Genomic DNA, 19,967 nt, shown 5'->3' on the forward strand with positions numbered 1-19,967 from the left:
GAAGAATTAATATCATCAAAATGGCCATCATGCCCAAAGCAATATACAGATTCGATGCAATCCCTATCAAATTACCAACAACATTCTTCAATGAACTGGAACAAATAGTTCAAAAATTCATATGGAACCACCAAAGACCCCGAATAGGCAAAGCAATCCTGAGAAGGAAGAATAAAGTGGGGGGGATCTCGCTCCCCAACTTCAAGCTCTACTACAAAGCCACAATAATCAAGACAATTTGGTACTGGCACAAGAACAGAGCCACAGACCAGTGGAACAGAATAGAGACTCCAGACATTAACCCAAACATATATGGCCAATTAATAAATGACAAATGAGCCATGGACATACAATGGGGAAATGACAGTCTCTTCAACAGATGGTGCTGGCAAAACTGGACAGCTACATGTAAGAGAATGAAACTGGATCACTGTCTAACCCCATACACAAAAGTAAATTCGAAATGGATCAAAGAATGTAAGTCATGAAAGCATAAAACTCTCAGAAAAAACATACGCAAAAATCTCATGGACATAAACATGAGTGACTTCTTCATGAACATATTTCCCTGGGCAAGGGAAACAAAAGCAAAAATGAACAAGTGGGACTATATCAAGCTAAAAAGCTTCTGTACATCAAAGGACACCATCAATAGAACAAAAAGGCATCCTACAGTATGGGAGAATATATTCATAAATGACAGATCCAATAAAGGGTTGACATCCAAAATATATAAAGAGCTCATGCACCTCAACAAACAAAAAGCAAATAATCCAATTAAAAAATGGGCAGAGGAGCTGAATAGACAGTTCTCTAAAGAAGAAATTCAGATGGCCAACAGACACATGAAAAGATGCTCCACATCACTTGTCATCAGAGAAATGCAAATTAAAACCACAATGAGATATCACCTCACACCAGTAAGGATCACCACCATCCAATAGACAAACAGCAGCAAATATTGGTGAGGTTGTGGAGAAAGGGGAACCCTCCTACACTGCTGGTGGGAATGTAAACTAGTTCAACCATTGTGGAAAGCAGTATGGAGATTCCTCAAAAAGCTCAAAATAGAAATACCATTTGACCCAGGAATTCCACTCCTAGGAATTTATCCTAAGAATGCAGGATCCCATTTTGAAAAAGACATATGCACCACTATGTTTACTGCAGTACTATTCAAAATTGCCAAGATATTGAAGCAACCTAAGTGTCCATCAGTAGATGAATGGATAAAGAAGATGTGGTACATATACACAATGGAATATTATTCAACCATAAGAAGAAAACAAACCCTACCATTTGCAACAACATGCATGGAGCTAGAGGGTATTATGCTCAGTGAAATAAGCCAGGCGGAGAAAGACAAGTACCAAATGATTTCACTCATATGTGGAGTATAAGAACAAAGAAAAAACTGAAGGAACATAACAGCAGCAGAATCACAGAACCCAAGAATGGACTAACAGTTACCAAAAGGAAAAGGACTGGGGAGGATGGGTGTGAAGGTAGGGATGGGGGGTGAGAAGAAAGCGGGCATCATGATTAGCATGTATAATGTGGGGGGAGGCACGGGGAGGGATGTGCAACACAGAGAAGATAAGTAGTGAATCTACAGCATCTTACTACGCTGATGGACATTGACTAATGGGGTATATGGGAGGAACTTGGTGAAGGGGGGAGTCTAGTAAGCATAATGTTCCTTATGTAATTGTAGACTAATGATACCTAAATAAATAAATAAATAAATAAACTCCCCCCCCCAAAAAAATACTGAAGGAACAAACAGCAGCAGAATCACAGAACCCAAGAATGGACTAACAGTTACCAAAGGGAAAGGGACTGGGGAGGATGGGTGGGAAGGAAGGGTTAAGTAAGAGGGGGGTTAGAAAAGGGGCCTTATGATTAGCATGTATAATGTAGGGGGGGCATGAGGAGGGCTGTGCAACACCGAGAAGACAAGTAGTGATTCTACAGGATCTTACTACGCTGATGGACAGTGACTATATATAATGGGGTTTGTGCGGGGGACCTGGTGATTGGGGGGAGTCTAGTAAACATAATGTTTCTCATGTAATTGTAGATTAATGATACCAAAATAAAAGAAAATAATAATAATAAAATTAAAAATTAAAAATTAAAAAAAAATTTTAAAAAGCTATTTAATAACCCATAGAAAGTCTAAGTAAGTCACTGTTCCTCAAGTGAACATAATTGGCCTAGTAGCCTCTACAGAGTCTTTCCCTGCCTCATGATTCTCATGGAGCAAAAGAAAATGCATAAATATACTTACCAGGTCACTGAGCAGCCATCTCGAGCCTTGCATTGTTATCTTTCTAAATACAGTAATTAATATTATGGCCTAAATTAATCCCTGGCCTCTCTTCAAGCAGAATGAGTGAGCAAATTATTGCAGAAGCATCAAAAATGCCAAACAAAGCAAAAATCAGATTTACTCTTTGGAACTGAGTAAGAATCACCATATATTACCACTACGTAGAACAGACCTTTTAAATTATATATCTTTTCCATCTCTTTTTCAAACTTTTATTCATTTAATTAGCAAATGTCTAATGAAAACAGTGGATATGAAAATATGAATGAGATATTTCACAGCTACAAAGGAGTTCACAGTGCTATGAGGAACACATCTATACAACCTATGACTTTTAAGTCAGTATGACTAATGACACAATAAAGTATAGTAAAGTATTTTAGGAGTGTAAATAAGGGTGTGCTGGATGTTCTCTGTCCATTCACCCTTCTTTACTGAGTGCTTAGTGCCCTAGGAGGCTGGACATAAGGACTACATAAAGTGGGTTCCCTTATCCTCTGACTTCAAATTGGGTTCAGTAAATGAGAAGCAACAGACAGGGTCTCTCTGGGATCTTAAATTACTCTCTCCTTTGCCCTTGCTGGCCCAAAGCTGCCCCAACTTTCTATCATTGCTAAACGCTAGGTGCTGCACTATTCCTTGTTGGAGTTGCTCAAGCCTGCCCATTCACTATACATAGACCCTTCATGACAACCTCTTTTACCTGTTGTAAAATTGTTACCTGCTTTCCAATAGGACCCTGATAGAAAGGAACACCTAACTCAGCCTGATTAAGTCTGGGAAGACTTCTCAGAGGAGAGAATACTTCAGCTATGTTTTAAGAGCTGAGTAAATAGACAGGAAGACTAGGTAAGGAAGGAAGAAATAAAGAGTCTACGGAAACAGCACCATCAAAAACTGGGGAGATACAAGAGATTGTGAAAATATGGAAAGGAAAGAAGTTCAGAGTGGTGGAACACAGGAGTATGATGGAAACATAGGCATGATGGGAAACGATTCTAAAACCAAACCATCAAGAGCTTTCAGATAGACCTGGCTTCTATAATAAATAAATTCGAAGAAAATTCAAAGAAAAAAGATGAGGTAGATCTTTCCTGCATCATGATTAGAACAAACCAATTATTCAAAAAGGGGGAAAGGAGGAGGAGGAAAAGAGGAATTGGAAATATATCTCTTTATGAGATAGATGAGGTTTTCTTATTTTCAACAGGTTTATGTGCCTGAGTGAATCTTTTTTATTGTAAATATTCTATTCCTATTCTATTCCTATTTTCTCATTATAAAAATAAAGGCTAAGGCAGAGAAGACAAGTAATGACTCTAGCATCTTACTACATTGATAGACAGTGACTGCACATTGATAACATAAGTAAATGTTGAAACCACAATGTTGTTCATGTGAAATCTTCATAAGATTGTATATCAATGATACTTTAATAAAAAATATTAAAAAGTGCTGAGGAAACTTAAATACATAGATGGGAAGGAAAGGAGTTTATTATAGCAACACTATCAAATTATTTTAATTGAGTTATAGAATCCCCCCAAAAAATTAATAATCTATAACTTTTTTAAGTTTCTGGAAAAGACTGGCACTTACTTGGTTCTGTTTTTTTGATTGTTTGTTTGTTTTTATTAAGGTATCATTGATATACATTCTCCTGAATATTTCACAAGAAAAATAATGTGGTTATTACATTCACCCTTTTTATCGAGTCCCCCCTATGCCCCATTGCAGTCACTGTCCATCAGTGTAGTAAGATGTCACAGAGTCCCTATTTGTCTTCTCTGAGCTACACTGTCTTCCCTGTGACCCCACACACACCATGTGCACCAATCATGATACTCCACAATCCCCTTCTCCCTCCCTCCCCATCTGCCCTCCCCCACTCCTCCCCTTTGGTAACCACTAGTCCCTTCTTGGAGTCTGTGAGTCTGCTATTTTGTTCCTTCAGTTTTGCTTCATTGTTATACTCCAAAAATGAGGGAAATCATTTGGCACTTGTCTTTCTCTGCCTGACTTATTTCACTGAGCATAATATCCTCCAGCTCCATTCATGTTGTTGCAAATGGTAGGATTTGTCTCTTTCTTGTGGCTGAATAGTATTCCATTGTGTATATGTACCATATCTTCTTTATCCATTCATTTACTGATGGACACCTAGGTTGCTTCCATATCTTGGCTATTGTAAATAGTGCTGTGATAAACATAGGGGTGCATATGTCTTTTTGAATCTGAGAAGTTGTTTTCTTTGGGTAAATTCCTAGGAGTGGAGTTCCAGGGTTAAATGGTATTTCTATTTTTAGTTTTTTGAGGAACCTCCATATTGCTTTCCACAATGGGTGAACTAACTTACATTCCCACCAGCAGTGTAGGAGGGTTCCCCTTTCTCTGCATCCTTGCCAGCATTCATTGTTCCTAGTCTTTTCTATGTTGGCCATCCTACCTGGTGTGAGGTGATAGCTCATTGTGGTTTCGATTTGCATAATTAATGATGTGGAGCATCTTTTCAGATGCCTGTTGGCCATCTGAATTTTTTTCTTTGGAGAATTGTCTGTTCATATCCTCCGCCCATCTTTTAATAGTGTTATTTGCCTTTTGGTTGTTGAGGCATGTGAGTTCTTTATATAGTTTGGATGTTAACCCCTTGTCGGACATGTCATTTACAAATATACTCTCCCATACTGTAGGATGCCTTTTTGTTCTGCTGATGGTGTCCTTCGCCGTACAGGAGATTTTAGCATGATGTAGTCCCATTTGTTCATTTTTATTCTGTTTCCCTTGCCGGAGGAGATGCGTTCAGGAAAAAGTTGCCCATGTTTATATTCAAGAGATTTTTGCCTATGTTTTCTTCTAAGAGTTTTATGGTTTCATGACTTACATTCAGGCTTTTGATCCATTTTGAGTTTACTTTTATGTATTGATGTTCCATTTTGAGTTACTTTTGTGTATGGGGTTAGACAATAATCCAGTTTCATTCTCTTGCATGCAGCTGCCCAGTTTTGCCAACACCAGCTGTTGAAGAGGCTGTCATTTCCCCATTGCATGTCCATGGCTCCTTTATCATATATTAATTTACCATATATGCTTGGGTTTATATCTGGGCTCTCTAGTCTGTTCCATTGGTCTGTGGGGCTATTCTTGTGCCAGTACCAAATTGTCTTGATTACTGTGGCTTTGTACTAGATCTTGAAGTTGAGGAGTGTCATCACCCCTGCTTTATTCTTCCTTCTCAGGATTGCTTTGGCTATTCGGGGTCTTTGGTGGTTCCATATGAATTTTGTAACTATTTGCTCTTGTTCATTGAAGAATGCTGTTGGTATTTTGATAGAGACTACACTGACTCTGTAGATTGCTTTAGGCAGGATGACCATTTTGACAATATTAATTCTTCCTATCCATGAGCATGGGATGTATTTTCATTTATTGGTATCTTCTTTAATTTCTCTCATGAAGGTCTTGTAGTTTTCAGAATATAGATCTTTCAGGTTCTCTGTTTTTTATGAAAATTATTTTTAATGATCAGCTAACAACTTGATCAGGACCTTCAATTTTGTTGAAAAATATTGGAAACCATCTGCCTTGTGAAATCATGCTAGTCAGTCAGTGAAGTGACTGCCTTCTCAAAAATCTCAATAATCTGATTTATCTCCTTGGTGCCATGGAAGACCTCTCACCACAGGGCAATATACTATTTGGAATGGCCAAGAGATGTACTTTTTTTTTTTCTGAAGAGGAAGGAAGAAAATATGAAATCCTGGTCAATTTTATAGTCTGAAAATTGAGCTCCCTTAAAAATATCCATTTCACTCTCTATGTGTGTATGTATTCACCCTAACTCTAGCACTGACTGTTTGGTTATTTCATCCATAAAATCTTATCTCTGTTCGTTTACACTGCAAGTTCCCTGAAAGCAGGATTAGGGTCTAAACCTCTTCTTGAAATCCCAGCACCTTGCTAGATGCATGTAATACTCTCAACAAATATTCATTGAATGAATATGTAAATATTCACCACCATTCCGAGTCCTCATTCTAGTTAGAGAAAACACTTTAGAGTTAACCAAACTAGAAATCAGAAAAGAATATGAAATATCATCACCAACCCCATTTTCAAGTAATAAAATGACTAATTTCCTATCTAAGCTTTCCTACCAATCGAAAGCAAGAAAGAAAAAAAACAACTAGGAAATGGAAAATTAAAATACATACAAATTCGGATTTTGTTACAAAGGACTTTTGATACAACTAGCCTCATTTCTCTTGAACTAGAAAAACTGTACCAGTTGTTCCTTCAAATATCTATTACTATTCTCTTCATAAGATTTAAGAAAAAAATCTCATTAGATAAAAGGCTCTCATCTCACTTTCACTGGTTCTGAATACCTATAAAGGCAGAATCTGAATAGGAATTAAATAATGAGAATACCTTAAAACTGTACAGTTCTGAAAAAATACAATCTTCCTAACACTGACTAGTTATATATGTGAATTTTCTTAAGTGATGCTGCAAGAACAGATCTTTTTGCAATGAGTATCAAATTGGTATTTACTTTGTTAAGAAGTAAATTTTGCATAGTATGGTAAAAGAGTTCTTCCATCAAGTCAAATATTAACTTGAATGAACACCTCAGTCCTGCATCTTTATAGCTTAACACTGTCAAAATACCTAAGGTAAAAATGTCAATTAATTCAATAATAACACCAGAAAGAGAAATCCTATTGTTTCAAATGAGGCCCGTAAGCCTATGCTTTTTCAATTTTGTCAATCATTCTTTAATTCACAAACATTTACTAAAGATGTACTATGTATTTAATACTGTGTTAGACATGGCATTCTGAATGTATCAAATGTCATTTTACTTTTCCTAAATTTATAAAAGATTTTTCCATTCTACCTTTACAAAATTCCCAAAATTCAATTTTAAAAAAGCTCTTTTAACTTTCTTTATAATATCAGATGCATATGACTCTGAATATCCAACCAATCAGTACATTTTTCCTTCTTTAGAAAGTTACATTTAAAGCCTGATCACAAAAATCATACAAAAAATAAAAGTAAAATTAACTACTAATATTTGCAATATCATATAACAAATAAAAAGAATTTCTGTATCTGCTCCCATAACATGTGGCATATAGTTTATAAGAGAACGTTTATCGAAAGTATGGCTTTTATTAGAAGCCAGCATCACCTTTGATAGCTTCTAATTCTTCAATTTCATTAATTTCAAGTATACTCATTTAGAATTTGGGTTTCAGTTTCACAGCTCTTTAATCACTCTTGACATCTACCTGTGCGGAAATATCCCCATCTACTGACAAGAGGTGAAACTACAGGCTATTTTTGTTAAGTGCCAGCAAGCTACAGGGAAATGGATTAAATCATTGAAAGACTCGAAACCGTTCCCCCACCTCCAAAATCCTGAGCCATTCAAACTATGCTCCAAAGCTCTCGTACTTCTTACCAAAATTATGGGGAAGGAACAGGAGAATACAGTTAAGTGGCTAAATGTCTTCTTGATTAAAGATAAAAATTATAACACAGTAGCTAATTTAACTATATGAATTATTTATGATACACTAGTACTCCCAAGATGTACAAGTCATTTAAACCTATTTTACAAAACATGGTATCATCTAAATCCATACTTATATTAATCATTATTAACGTACTTGCTCCTACAGAACACAGCATATAACTGGTTATGAATAACTTATTCAGAACACAATCACTGATCAAAACTGACAAAATTCATTAATACATACTTAACAGCTCGAACAGTATTTTTCACATATTTATTTCACAAGTTATTTCTTCCCCAGCAGAATCCTAATTAATATTGTCATTTTAAGCATACATTTATAACTAAAAGCACAGGCACCAAGAAAGTAAGTGATTTGCTTAAAGGCACAAAGCTTATCACTGGCATAACTAGAATCTCAAGCCAAATTTTCTGCTTCCAAGTTCTATATTCTTTACACAACATTCCAACTACCTCCCACAAAATTACCAAGTATATCCTACCCAGTATATAAGATCTACATTATGGATGTCTTCTTTGTGACAGTTACCAGGAATACATATAGGCAAATTAAGAAGTCTGCTTAGATTTTTATAAAATTAAGGTTTTTTTCTTTCTTTAGTCTTATAGAGAAAAAAATGCTAACATAAATACAAATTTTAATATATTCATAATCCAACCCACATTTAATAATTAATAATTATATTCTTTCTTTCCTATTACCACATTTTAGATATGTTTATTCTTTTTATCCCAATTTTTTCCAAAAATTATTTGAGGGGGCTGATAGATGGTAAATAGGCAAACCCTGTTAGGTCATGCTTTTTGCAATCCATTTTCATTAGTAAGAAAAAAAAGAAATACAACTTTAAAGGTCCATAATAGAAATTTTAAAAAGAAAAATTGAGGGCCCAAACTAGGTTTATTCTTCAATCTCCATTCATGGCACTATATCACAAAAATAATCAATGTCTGGCACACGTCAAGAAATTGATAAATATTTGTTGGCTGAATAAAAAGTAGAATGACTAAAGCATCATAGGATTCTAAATCTTACATCCTAAATTAAAGACTCAATTATGCATATTAAACTGTTCTTATCAAGTTGTTTATGAAAAGGTTTTTATCAATGTTGAAAATCAGAAGACTTACATTAAATCTGTAATAATCAAGAAAGTGTGGATTACAAATGATAAATTTATAAAGGACAGAATTATAGATAAAAGGAACAGAAGAGATTCCAGAAATAGAACTATATGTATACTGTCAAATGATTTCCAGCCAAGGTACCAAAACAATGGACAAAAGTATTTGAACAAATAGTGCTAGGAAAACTGGATATCCATACATTAAAAAAAAAAGTTTGAGCCTTACTTCTCACACCATATTAAAAAATTAACTTTAGAAGGATCACAGAGTTAATATTATAAAAGGATCATAAGAGCTAATACTATAAATAATATAAAAGAAAATCTGTAGAATCATGGATTAGATAACTTGTTAGGACATAAAAAAGCATGAACCACAAAGAAAAAAAATTGATGAACTGGGCTTAATCAAAATTCAGATCTTCTGCTCTCTGAAACACTGTTTAGAGGGAAAAAGCCAGATTAGGAAAAAATATTTGCAAAACACATATCTAATGTAAGCTGGACTTGTATCCAGAAAACAAAAGGAATTCTCAAAACTGGTAAATAAGAAAACAACCCAATTTTAAAACTATAAGCAAAAGATTTGAACAGATATTATTCACCAGTGATACACAGCTGACAATAAGTCCATTAAAAGATGCTTAACATTACAGGTCAATAAGGGAATTAAAACTAAAACTACGTTAAAATACTACTTATACACCAATTAGAATGACTAAAATCAAAGACTGAAAACATCAAGTGTTGAAGTGTTGGCTAGGAGTGGGAGCAATTCTCATACTCTGCTGGTAAAAATGCACAACTATACAGCTTTCAAAGACAGTTCAGCACATTTTTTTAAGTAATACACATATTTACCATACAACCCAACAACATTTACCCAAGAGAAATAATAACATGTTCACAAAGAGAGTGTACTCAAATGTTCATAGCAGCTTTTTCCATAGTGGCCAAAATCTGGAAACAAATGTCTGTGGACACCTGTGAATGGATAAACAACGCAATATTCCTCAGGAATTAAAAGGAACAACTGATACACAGCAAGAATGAATCTCAAAAGCACCATGTTAAGTCAAAGAAGCCAAGCCCAAGAAGACTATATACTGTATGATCTTCATTTATATAAACTCTAGAAAAGGCAGTAACTATAGTGTCAGAAAGTAAGCTGGTAGTTGCCAAGGGCATGGGATGGGAGGAGACTGACTAAGAAGGGTCACAAGGAAACCTTTTGGAAGAAAGAAATGACCTTTGTGCAATCATCTATATAGTAATTCCTACCTAAAATGAATCAAGACATTTTTAAACTTATGTTTTATGTCTGCTGTCAATTTTTAGTAAGAAACCAAACCAAACTACCAAACTTAAGATACATGTTGATACTTCTTAATACATCAAATGTGGTTTTTAAAGTAATCAGTGCCTTCAGAAGTTATTCCAAAACAGACATAAAATTTCTCAGTTCAACTAGTTCATAAGTAGAAAAATCCAAAAGAAAAAAATTGTAATGTTTACAATTATGTAAATTATGAAAAATGAAAAATACTGGTACCTGCAAAATTAGCATCAAGTGAAATATTAATAAGCTTAGTGTTCAGCAAAATTGCTCTAATCAAGCAAAAATATGTATGACTACATTCCTAAATACAAAGAGTTAACTATTAGAAAATACCAAACATTTGAAAATGTTACAAATATAAATTAGTTAGAATTATACAGGATTCCACAGGAAGAAAATTATTAAACTATCCTGAGCCATAAGGACAAAAGCTTAAATAAACATAAAAACAGTGTGCTGTAAGGTAGAAAAACTAAATACACTTAAATGCCTCCTTTTCCCAAAGTAATGCAATTCTAGTTACAATCTCAATGAAATTTCTTTTTAATCTCAACAATTTTAATATTTACGTAGAACAAATAAGTAAAAAGAACAAAAACTTTTTTCTGGCACTTGAGAATACTAAATTAAATTACAAAACTACAATAGTGGAAAGAGTATGACACTGAGCAAGAGAAAAATCTGACTACTATAATTACTTTAAACTAACTAAAAAGATACCACATCACTGTGGAAAGGAATTGGTTAATAAACAATGATGATATGCCTAATTTGGAGAGAAATATCTTCCTAAACCATTTTTAAGAAATACTAAAATAAAATGTGCTTAAATATTTACTAGGCCTTTTGAAGAAAAAGTCCTTCCTAAGTATAGAAATAATACAAAATACAAAAGTTGGACAGTTTCGACTCCTAAAATAACATTATTTCTGCATGGCCAAAAAAGGCCAAAATTACAAGATAAATAATAGACTGGGGAAAATGTTGTAAATATGACAGCAGATTAATCTTTCATTTCTCCAGCAGATTAATAAGAAAGGTAGGACAAGGCCAAACAAGTCAACAAAAGAGAAAAATAATTAATAGGAAAATATTCAGCTTCACAAGTAAATGTTTAAATAACATCTAACATGAAATTAGAAAAAAAATTAAGAAACAAGACCAAATGCTTATAATAGTAAAAAGGGGACACTTATTTATTCACTGCTGCTCTGAATAAGGCACAATTCTTATAGGAAACAGCCTGTGGAAAAATTAATATAGAACCTTAAAAAGATCCACACCTTTTAACACAGTAGCACTTTCTATGAAAATATCCTAAGAAAATAATCCTTTAAGAAAATCAAAGTTATCTATACCACAATGTTTACCACAATCATCTGTAATAACAAAATTTGGAAATAAAAGTTAAAACAAGAAAACACTGTGAACAATGGTTGTTACGCAGCATCCTCTTAATGGTTACCCTAAAATCAGTCTTCACAGTTCCCATCCCAGTCCAACCTCCCGTGATGTCCCATTTCTCCCATTGTTCCAAGATCAATGTTTCTAAACATCAAATATATCAAATCTTAAAAATCCTTCAATGGTTCCCACTTCCTTAAAAAAAAAAATCAAACTTCCTGGCAAAATACAACAAAGTCCAATATGGGTTGGTCCTTGTCTATAGCCTCATCTCTTGTCAATCTCACACCCAATGCATTAGCCAAAAAGAACACACATAAAACTACGAAGAATTACTTCTATGTCTCCAGCATTCATTAAATAAAATGCCAAAAAGCTCTTAATCCATGCTGAAACATGAATTCTGCCTGCATGGAACATACAGCACAGAGATAACAAACACCCTTCAGTGAACTAGATCTGATACTAGAGGAAGAGCACCCTTAGTCACGGAAAGTCAACTCAGGTCAAGGAAAGTTCTAGGGTTAAGAGTAATCCTTGAGTCCATCCTTAAAAGACCAGCAGGGATCTCAAGAGGCAAGGATAATTCCAAATAAATGGAATGTATTATTTTCATTTTTCCACACAAAATTGTGTAAGTTTATAACAGGCTTTCTAGACAACTTAAGTTCCGACATGTATTCAATTCAAGTTTCTCCAACTTCTTAGAACTACTGTCAGAACTAAGAGTGATAATATATGTAAATTTAATACAGTGTCTCACACTTAATAAGTGTTCAATACACGTCAGTCATAAGGAAACACATAACAATGCTAATTACAACAGTATATTTCAAGGGTCCAGCATTCTTAGAATAGAGAAAGTCACAGTAAACAAAAATGAGGGCAAAAGAAAAAAAGTAGTAAGAACAGGGTAAAACAATACATCTCCATATAGCCAGGGTTAGACAGTTCTCTGTACACACCATGATCATACCCTCATACTACACATTACAACAACACAATTTATATTCACAATGACACTGAATTATAAATAAAACATTGTTTTATTAAGCATGGTCTATAAAGAAGAATAACACATTACACTTTAAAAAGCTTTCAAAAATCTTCAAAAGACATCAAAAATGACAAAAATTAAAATTTTATGTGCCTGTGTGGGCTTTCATTTACCTTGAAAATTAAATTATATGCTGTGTATGCTGAAGTATAAACTAAATGACGTTATTATGTTTTGATCCAGTTAAACCAACTGGAACAAAAAGTAGAATCCATGATTTAAGCACACACACACACACACACACACACACACACACACACACACACACGCTTTACTCATCAATGAAAACCCAACTACACGAAACATCTAGGCAGGTTCAACTGCCCATCTGAAGGTTAGACTAGAAGAGACAACTCAAGAGAAGAGGAAGGAGTTACGTTGGCTTTCTCCTCAGAAACACAGCAAGTAAATTAATTGCGGACATTCAAATCACTAACACCCCTACTTAGGAACCTGTGAGATATAATCAAGTTGTAATTTTAAGGCCTTTAATCAATAAAACAAGCAGTAAAACAATAAGAAGATACCACTGTATCTAAAGAGAGACTTATTTTTTCTTAAGCTATAGACAAGGTTTATCTCATTACTGCCAAGGATTTTTATATTTTAATAACATGAGGAACAGCTTACAAAAACATTCAAATAACAAAATATCTGCAATAAGTGTTCTGGAGAAGTGATATTATTTCTCCACATCTAAGAATTTTAAATACTAGAAATTATACTAAACTGCTTCTTCCATCCTTTGTTTTTCAAAACAACAATATAAAAAGTTGCCCAAATTTTTTACTATAACCAAAAACAAAGAATATTTTCTATCCAAAGCCTATATAAGTATAATATATTCAAATTTTCCATTTTATAATTAATTTACTCTAGAAATACTAGTTGAAACTGAAACAGCTTTACCATACAGCCCATTCTGTGATCAAGTGTAATTGTGTCATAAAGAATAACAGAAGCAGCTTGATGGACCAAATCAGATTTTAACCACCAGTGGCCTGAGGACTTCAAATCTGGGATTAAATTAGCTGTGTCCTTATTAGCATTAACAAACACCAAACTGTTCAAAAGTTGATTGTATAGCCAAGATAAGGAAGCAACCTAAATGTCCATCAGTAGATGAATGGATAAAGATGTGGTACATATACACAATGGAATATTACGCAGCCTTAAGAAAAAAACAAATCCTACCATTCGCAACAACATGGAGCTAGAGGGTATTATGCTCAGTGAAATAAGCCAAGTGGAGAAGGACAAGTACCAAATGATTTCACTCATATGTGGAGTATAAGAACAAAGGAAAACTGAAGGAACAAAACAGCAACAGAATCACAGAACCCAAGAAGGGACTAACAGTTACCAAAGGGAAAGGACTGGGGAGGATGGGTGGGAAGGGAGGGAAAAGGGCGGGGAAAAAGAAAGAGGGCATTACAATTAGCACGTATAGTGCGTGGGGGACACGGGGAGGGCTGTGCAACACAGAGAAGACAAGTAGTGATTTTACAGCATCTTACTACACAGATGGACAGTGACTGTGAAGGGGTATGTGGGGGGACTTGGTGAAGGGGGGAACCTAGTAAACATAATGTTCTTTCTGTAATTGTATATTAATGATACCAAAATAAAAAATAAAATAAAATAAAATAAAGTTGATTGTAGTCTCTGGAAAAATATGTGGGGAAGTCCAGTATCTATTGTGAGCAGCGATGTTATGGCTCAAATATTTCTTCTTTAGTTTTGTGTGTGTATGGAGAGTGAAAGAAAAAGTACATCACCATGCTAGAAGTGTTACCCTTCAATAAAGGGGCAACTCCACATTACAGCTATAATTTAGTAACTACATAAAGCACCCTGGAATCAAAGTCACTTTATAAATTTTAAAATACTAACATGGTATTAACTTAAAACAAAGTATAACAATTTCAAAGCATCTTACAGCCCAAGTGTATGAAAACCAAATAAAAATTCACTGTGGGATGTTTTTTGTTACTTTTGTTGTTTTAGTGATTTTCCAATATTATGGAACCCGGATCTAAATGAACTGTTAAACACTTAGTCTAAAGATATGCCAAATATTTTTTAAGGTCTTAACAAAGAATCAACTTAAAAAAAAAAAAACGAGGCCTAGGTTAAATATTTTATTTGGCTTCTCAAGATGAACTGAAAAGTTGGGCACCAGCTCGAGACCAATTCCTGGACGCACATCAAACACAGCCCTGTCATTTATCCAGTCAGTCAAAACAATCTTTTCCATCTAACCCTTTAATGTTTATGTCCTAAAAAGCTGCTAATTGAATCCAGCTCTTGAAACCTATTTGTTAAAAATCTATACCATCTAATTTGTAAATGAACAAAAATGAAAAACTGTATAGTTAACTTCCCTGCTGAAATAGAAGAGCATCCACCATATGTAATCAAATAAGAGAGGGCAATGTTTTCAATATTTGGATAGTTTTCTCTTAAAATATGACAGAGGCAAATTCCCAACGGTTTTAAGAAATTGAAACTACCTCAAACTGTTTTTACAATTAAAGGGACATAGTGTATTTAAATTCCTCAAAAATCTAAAAATACAAAATCACTCTATAAATTTGTTCCAGTGATTGTTCTCTGCCGCCCCAAAAAATAAGGCTCACTGTTTCTCCTAACTTTGCTCATGAGTTTTTACAATGTATCGTATGTAGTAAGGAAACCACAGATAAACACTTTAAGATCTACTGAGTCACACTAAAACCTCAAACTCATTTTATATGCAGAAAATCAAATCCCTGTTTTCTCCCTCATTTTCTCATGTATGTAGTCTAGAATTAAGTAAATGGCTAACAAACTATTTCCGATGCTTTTCAACACCTGGAGTCACAGGTTCTTTCCATGACAGGACTGACTCCAGAGAGGAACAGTAGATAAACTCTAAAGCAAAAAAAGGTTATAAAGTTTTCTTGATTCATTTTTAAAAAAGGAAACTGAATGGGGAAAACAGGGAAGACAGGCATACCCCAATCCAAGTTTCCCATTAAGAAACACTCAGTTTATGATTCTTTGCAATTAAAACTGTCATGAAAGGAATATATTTTAAAAATCGCAGCCAACGTACAGTCAGGCTAAATTCTCAAATACCAAATTTACTGCAAGTTTTTATCTCGAAAGTTCAGATGTGACACACAAGCATTCAATTACAAAATTCATATAAATCTCAAAGTCTAGTGTAGGCAAACATAATTACAGTTTACTCTTACTCGCACCCCCCCCCCCGACACACACACACAGATTCTCTAAGGAAAACCATCTTTCTCACCGCACATCCGATTATCAAGGAGGATAATTTAACAGTGAATAGTGAAACTAGGATAACTATATTGACTTCAAAAACATTTTTCAAACCAAAAATAATTTTTCCTTAAAATGGGATCACACGACCCTGTTAGGATACCAAAAATGGCACTGTAAGCAAAATGTACCTGCAATGTTGAAGATTCAATGTACTTGGAATCATAAACACTTTGTAAGACAGAAGCCTATCTAACAGTCTCACCAGGCATTCTTTTCCATTTAGAAAAGGAAAGGGGAAGAGGATGAGGAGAGAAAACTTCGCTTCAAAGTTTGTATGAGCACATACTTGGAAACGAACCCCCCCAAAAAAACTGTTTTTAAAGCAAGTCTAGAGTTGGAAGTCAGACACAAGTTCTGCGGCCTACAAGGAACAACCCAAAACATGCTACCCTGCAATCAAACACTTCCAAAACAGTGTACGATGAGTCCGAGTCGTCGGATCAGGGAGACACACCGGAAAAGTCAACCAAGGTCTCCTTCCCTCGCAGAGCCGGGTTTTAGGTGTGTGGCACCGGGGGCTGTGGCTGGCAGCGGGGTGAAGGTTTTGCACGCGGGCATTAAGCGGGCAAACAAGTTAACACCCAGGGAACACACACACCCCCTCCCGTTAAGCGCTCCATCTTTAAGGAGTGTTTACTGCGTGCAGTCAGCAACCGGATTCAATAATCCCCGCCACAGAGCTCTTCATCCCCCTCCACGACCTCACCTGGGCAGCGGCCCAGGGGCTGCTCCCCGAGGGCCCGGCGCACAGCCGCGCTCCTTCGCCAAGGCTCCTCGACCTCAAATCCGCCTGGAAAGCGACCCGGGGTTCTCCTCCCCTCAGCAAAGACCCCCGAGTCACCTTTGGCTTTTTAAAGAATTTCCAAACAAGGGCGAGTGGTTTTGCCATTAGTCTCCCTAAACTAGGCCTTCCCACGTCCCCGACCCCCAACTCACCACCGATCGAGGCCTTGGCGCTTCCCAAGCCGCAGGCACCCCCAAGCCGGCTCGCCCACCCCGCGGCCGCCCCGCCGAGCTCTCGCCGCCCGCCCGTCCCCGGCCCCCTCACCTGTCAGGCGCAGCTTGACGGGCCCGTTCCTCCGGCTCCCGGGGTTAGACATGTCCCCGGCGGCGGGGGCGGCGGCGGGGCTGCGGCCGCGGCGCGGGGCCCGGGGCCGGGGGGCTGCGGGCGGGGCGGGGGCGACGGCGAGGCGCGGGGGAGTCACCACAGCGGCCGGGGCTGGGGCCCGAGCAGCCGGCGCCGCGGCCGCCGCGGCCGGAGGGTCCCGGATGTGCCGAGCGTCGTCGCCATGAGTCGCGGAGGGAGCAGGACGCCGAGCTCCCCCCTCCTCCCACTTCTCCTTCCTCGGCCCGGGCCGCACAACAAAGCGGCAGCCGCGTCCGCCCGCGCCGCCTCCGCCCGCGCCCGCGCCGCCTCCACGCAGCCGCCTCCGCCTGTCGCTCCTCTCGGCTCCGCGAGGCCCAGGAGCCGCCGCGGCTGGTCGGCTGAGGCAGGCGGTGCTCGGCGGCGCCGGAAAGTGGCTCGGGGCTCGGCCGCTTCCTCCTCCACCCGCCCTCTTGTCTGAGGGAGCCGGGTCCTCTGGCCGCCGCAGCCACTCGTCCGCGCTGGGGGGCGGGGAGGAGATGGGGGGCGGAGCCGGCCGGGCGGGGCGGGGCCTGGGCGGGCGAGCGCCGGGTGTCGGGGCGCCGGGGCTCGAAGCCGGGCCTGCTCCTAGCGCGGGCGGTCGCGGAGGGTGTGCGCTGCAGCCAAGGGTCCCACGCAGAACTTGAGGAGGGGGCGGGCAAAGGGACAAAGTGGCAGCGCGGAGCTCTGTAGCACCCGGAGGGGTCCAGGGCCCAGCCCACCTAAGGGAAAGCTTTTGTCGGAGCAACGCAGACTGCATTTATTAGACGCCCACTGCGTGCAGGGTGCTCTGAAAGGCTGGGGCGAGCCAGATCAGCACAGGGTCCTCTCCCCTCCTGGAATTTAGCATGGCTGGGGTGAGAGAAGAGACCCTTTTCCCATACCGAGAGCTCCAGCAAAACCCCTGGAGTGTTTTGCTCCTGGTATCGTAGTCGCCGCCTCCATCCTGGGCTCTCCTGGTGATCAAGATCAGGTTACCTGTCCGCTCGGGCTCTTTTTCCAGCTGTAGCGCAAGGATAGTAGGATGATGATAATGCCTTAAAGGATTATTAACAAGATAAACCTTGGAGAGCAATGTATGAAAAGCCTTTTACACTGTACTGTATTTGATTATCGCTGGAGAAAAAAATTGAAAATTAAATGAAAGTAAGTCTACCTTACACTTTGACCCTGTAATTGCGCTCTTAGAAATATTTTCTTGTCATTTGACAATACAGGGATGTTCATTGTGAAGTTTGGTTAATAACAAATGGGGGATGAGCGAACAGCTTTATGGTGAATTATATTACATTAACCGCGTGGATTTTTATGCAACCACTTAAGTGGCAATTACAGAGATGATAGAATATGGAAGAGTTTGCAAATAAAGTTTAAAAGCAGAACAAAAAGTATATATGCATGCAAAGGTAGCTAGCACAATGAAAACTAAGGATAACGGTGGAAGATTTTGCTTAAGGCTGTTTACTAATGCAATTTTAAATATTTAATATATTTTACACTTAAAAATAAGTCTAATACACTGTAATCCTAAATCAATGTCAGTGGTTACTTTTAGTTCATCAGTAGTGTCACTTTATTCTCCAGATGAAGTTACCAGTCTGGATACAACCCTACAATTAAAGTATTCCATAAATTATATCAAGTTCTTCGTTATGCTTCAGAAGATTGGAGACTGACGAGAATTAGGCTTGAGATGGATTAATGATTGTGCATTGAGCATTGACTCCCCTATACAGAATTTTATTAACAACCATTTGATCAATAAATATGAGAGATGCCCTCTCAAAAAAACAAAAAAAAATTATATCAAGTTCTGGCAGTTTTGAAATTCAGGGCCCAGTGCTAAAAATGTCATTCAGCAAATACTGAGTACCTACTATGTGCAAAGCAGTGAACAAGATCCTTCAGAAATGCTTCTTTGTACTACAGAAGCTCTGAAGATACACGGGTCAATTTGAACAATAGCTGTTATCACAGTTTAAAAGACTGGGTGGATAATGGCAATAAAACTTAACGTAACTGATATGTACATACGTTTGCCTTGTTCTTTTGGCAGACACTTTGTTCCCAACCACCCACTAATGTAATTTGTGCTTTGTATTAGGTGACAGAAGTTAGGATTTCAGAATGGGATGGGGAACTGAGTGCTGGCTGTGAGGTTTAAAGCAGTACGTTTAAGTGCATGACAGTGCAGAAAAATGTATACACACTGAATATACGCAACAGGACTCTATTTAGGTTTGCCTGTGTGTATGTTTTAATCGGAGTGTTTAAAACAAAAGATTCAGGTAAGAATAATATTTAAAACCTATTCATAGAATTAAAGAGAGCTAAACTTTCATTAGATTAAATTTCAGCATTACATGCACAGCATTGCTTCATCATGGCTACAGTTTTAAACATATTTTTGAGAGAGAAAAAGGAAGGAATACAATTCTCAGGGAATTCACCTGAAATAGAAATCCACTTCCAAGGTAAATTGTACCTACATATATTCTAATGGTAATGGGTATGGGAATTGCAGAAAATCTTTTCTAAGTCTTATTTATTCCCTTATGACTTCTAATTTGCTCTCAGTAGAACTGTGCACCTTTTATCAAATCATTGTTTTAGGCATCTGTCTCATATTAACTCCACCTATTTCATACCAATAAAATATGTCTTTTTCCATAAATGCCACTTAATAGAACTTTCCAGTAAAAATGCT

General features: G+C 37.4%; 1 protein-coding gene across 6 annotated transcripts in view; it reads right to left on the reverse strand.

The window, feature by feature from the left end:
• SMURF2 (SMAD specific E3 ubiquitin protein ligase 2) overlaps positions 1-18,650 on the reverse strand; it is a 131,113-nt gene extending 112,463 nt beyond the window's left edge. For 2 of the 6 annotated variants that reach the window (XR_012130841.1, XM_073235783.1), the window contains exon 1: positions 17,186-18,649. Coding sequence is in view for 4 of the 6 variants with exons in the window: in XM_073235783.1 (XP_073091884.1) it covers positions 17,186-18,020 (835 nt within the window). In the remaining 2 variants the exon portion in view is untranslated. Of the gene's footprint in view, positions 1-17,185 lie in introns of all 6 variants that reach the window. The other 4 variants (XM_073235782.1, XR_012130840.1, XM_073235781.1 and 1 more) reach the window with 4 other exon arrangements.
• Between the last annotated feature and the right edge of the window lie 1,317 nt (positions 18,651-19,967).

Source organism: Manis javanica, chromosome 4 (genome assembly GCF_040802235.1).
Source record: "Manis javanica isolate MJ-LG chromosome 4, MJ_LKY, whole genome shotgun sequence".
Lineage (NCBI taxonomy): Eukaryota > Metazoa > Chordata > Mammalia > Pholidota > Manidae > Manis > Manis javanica.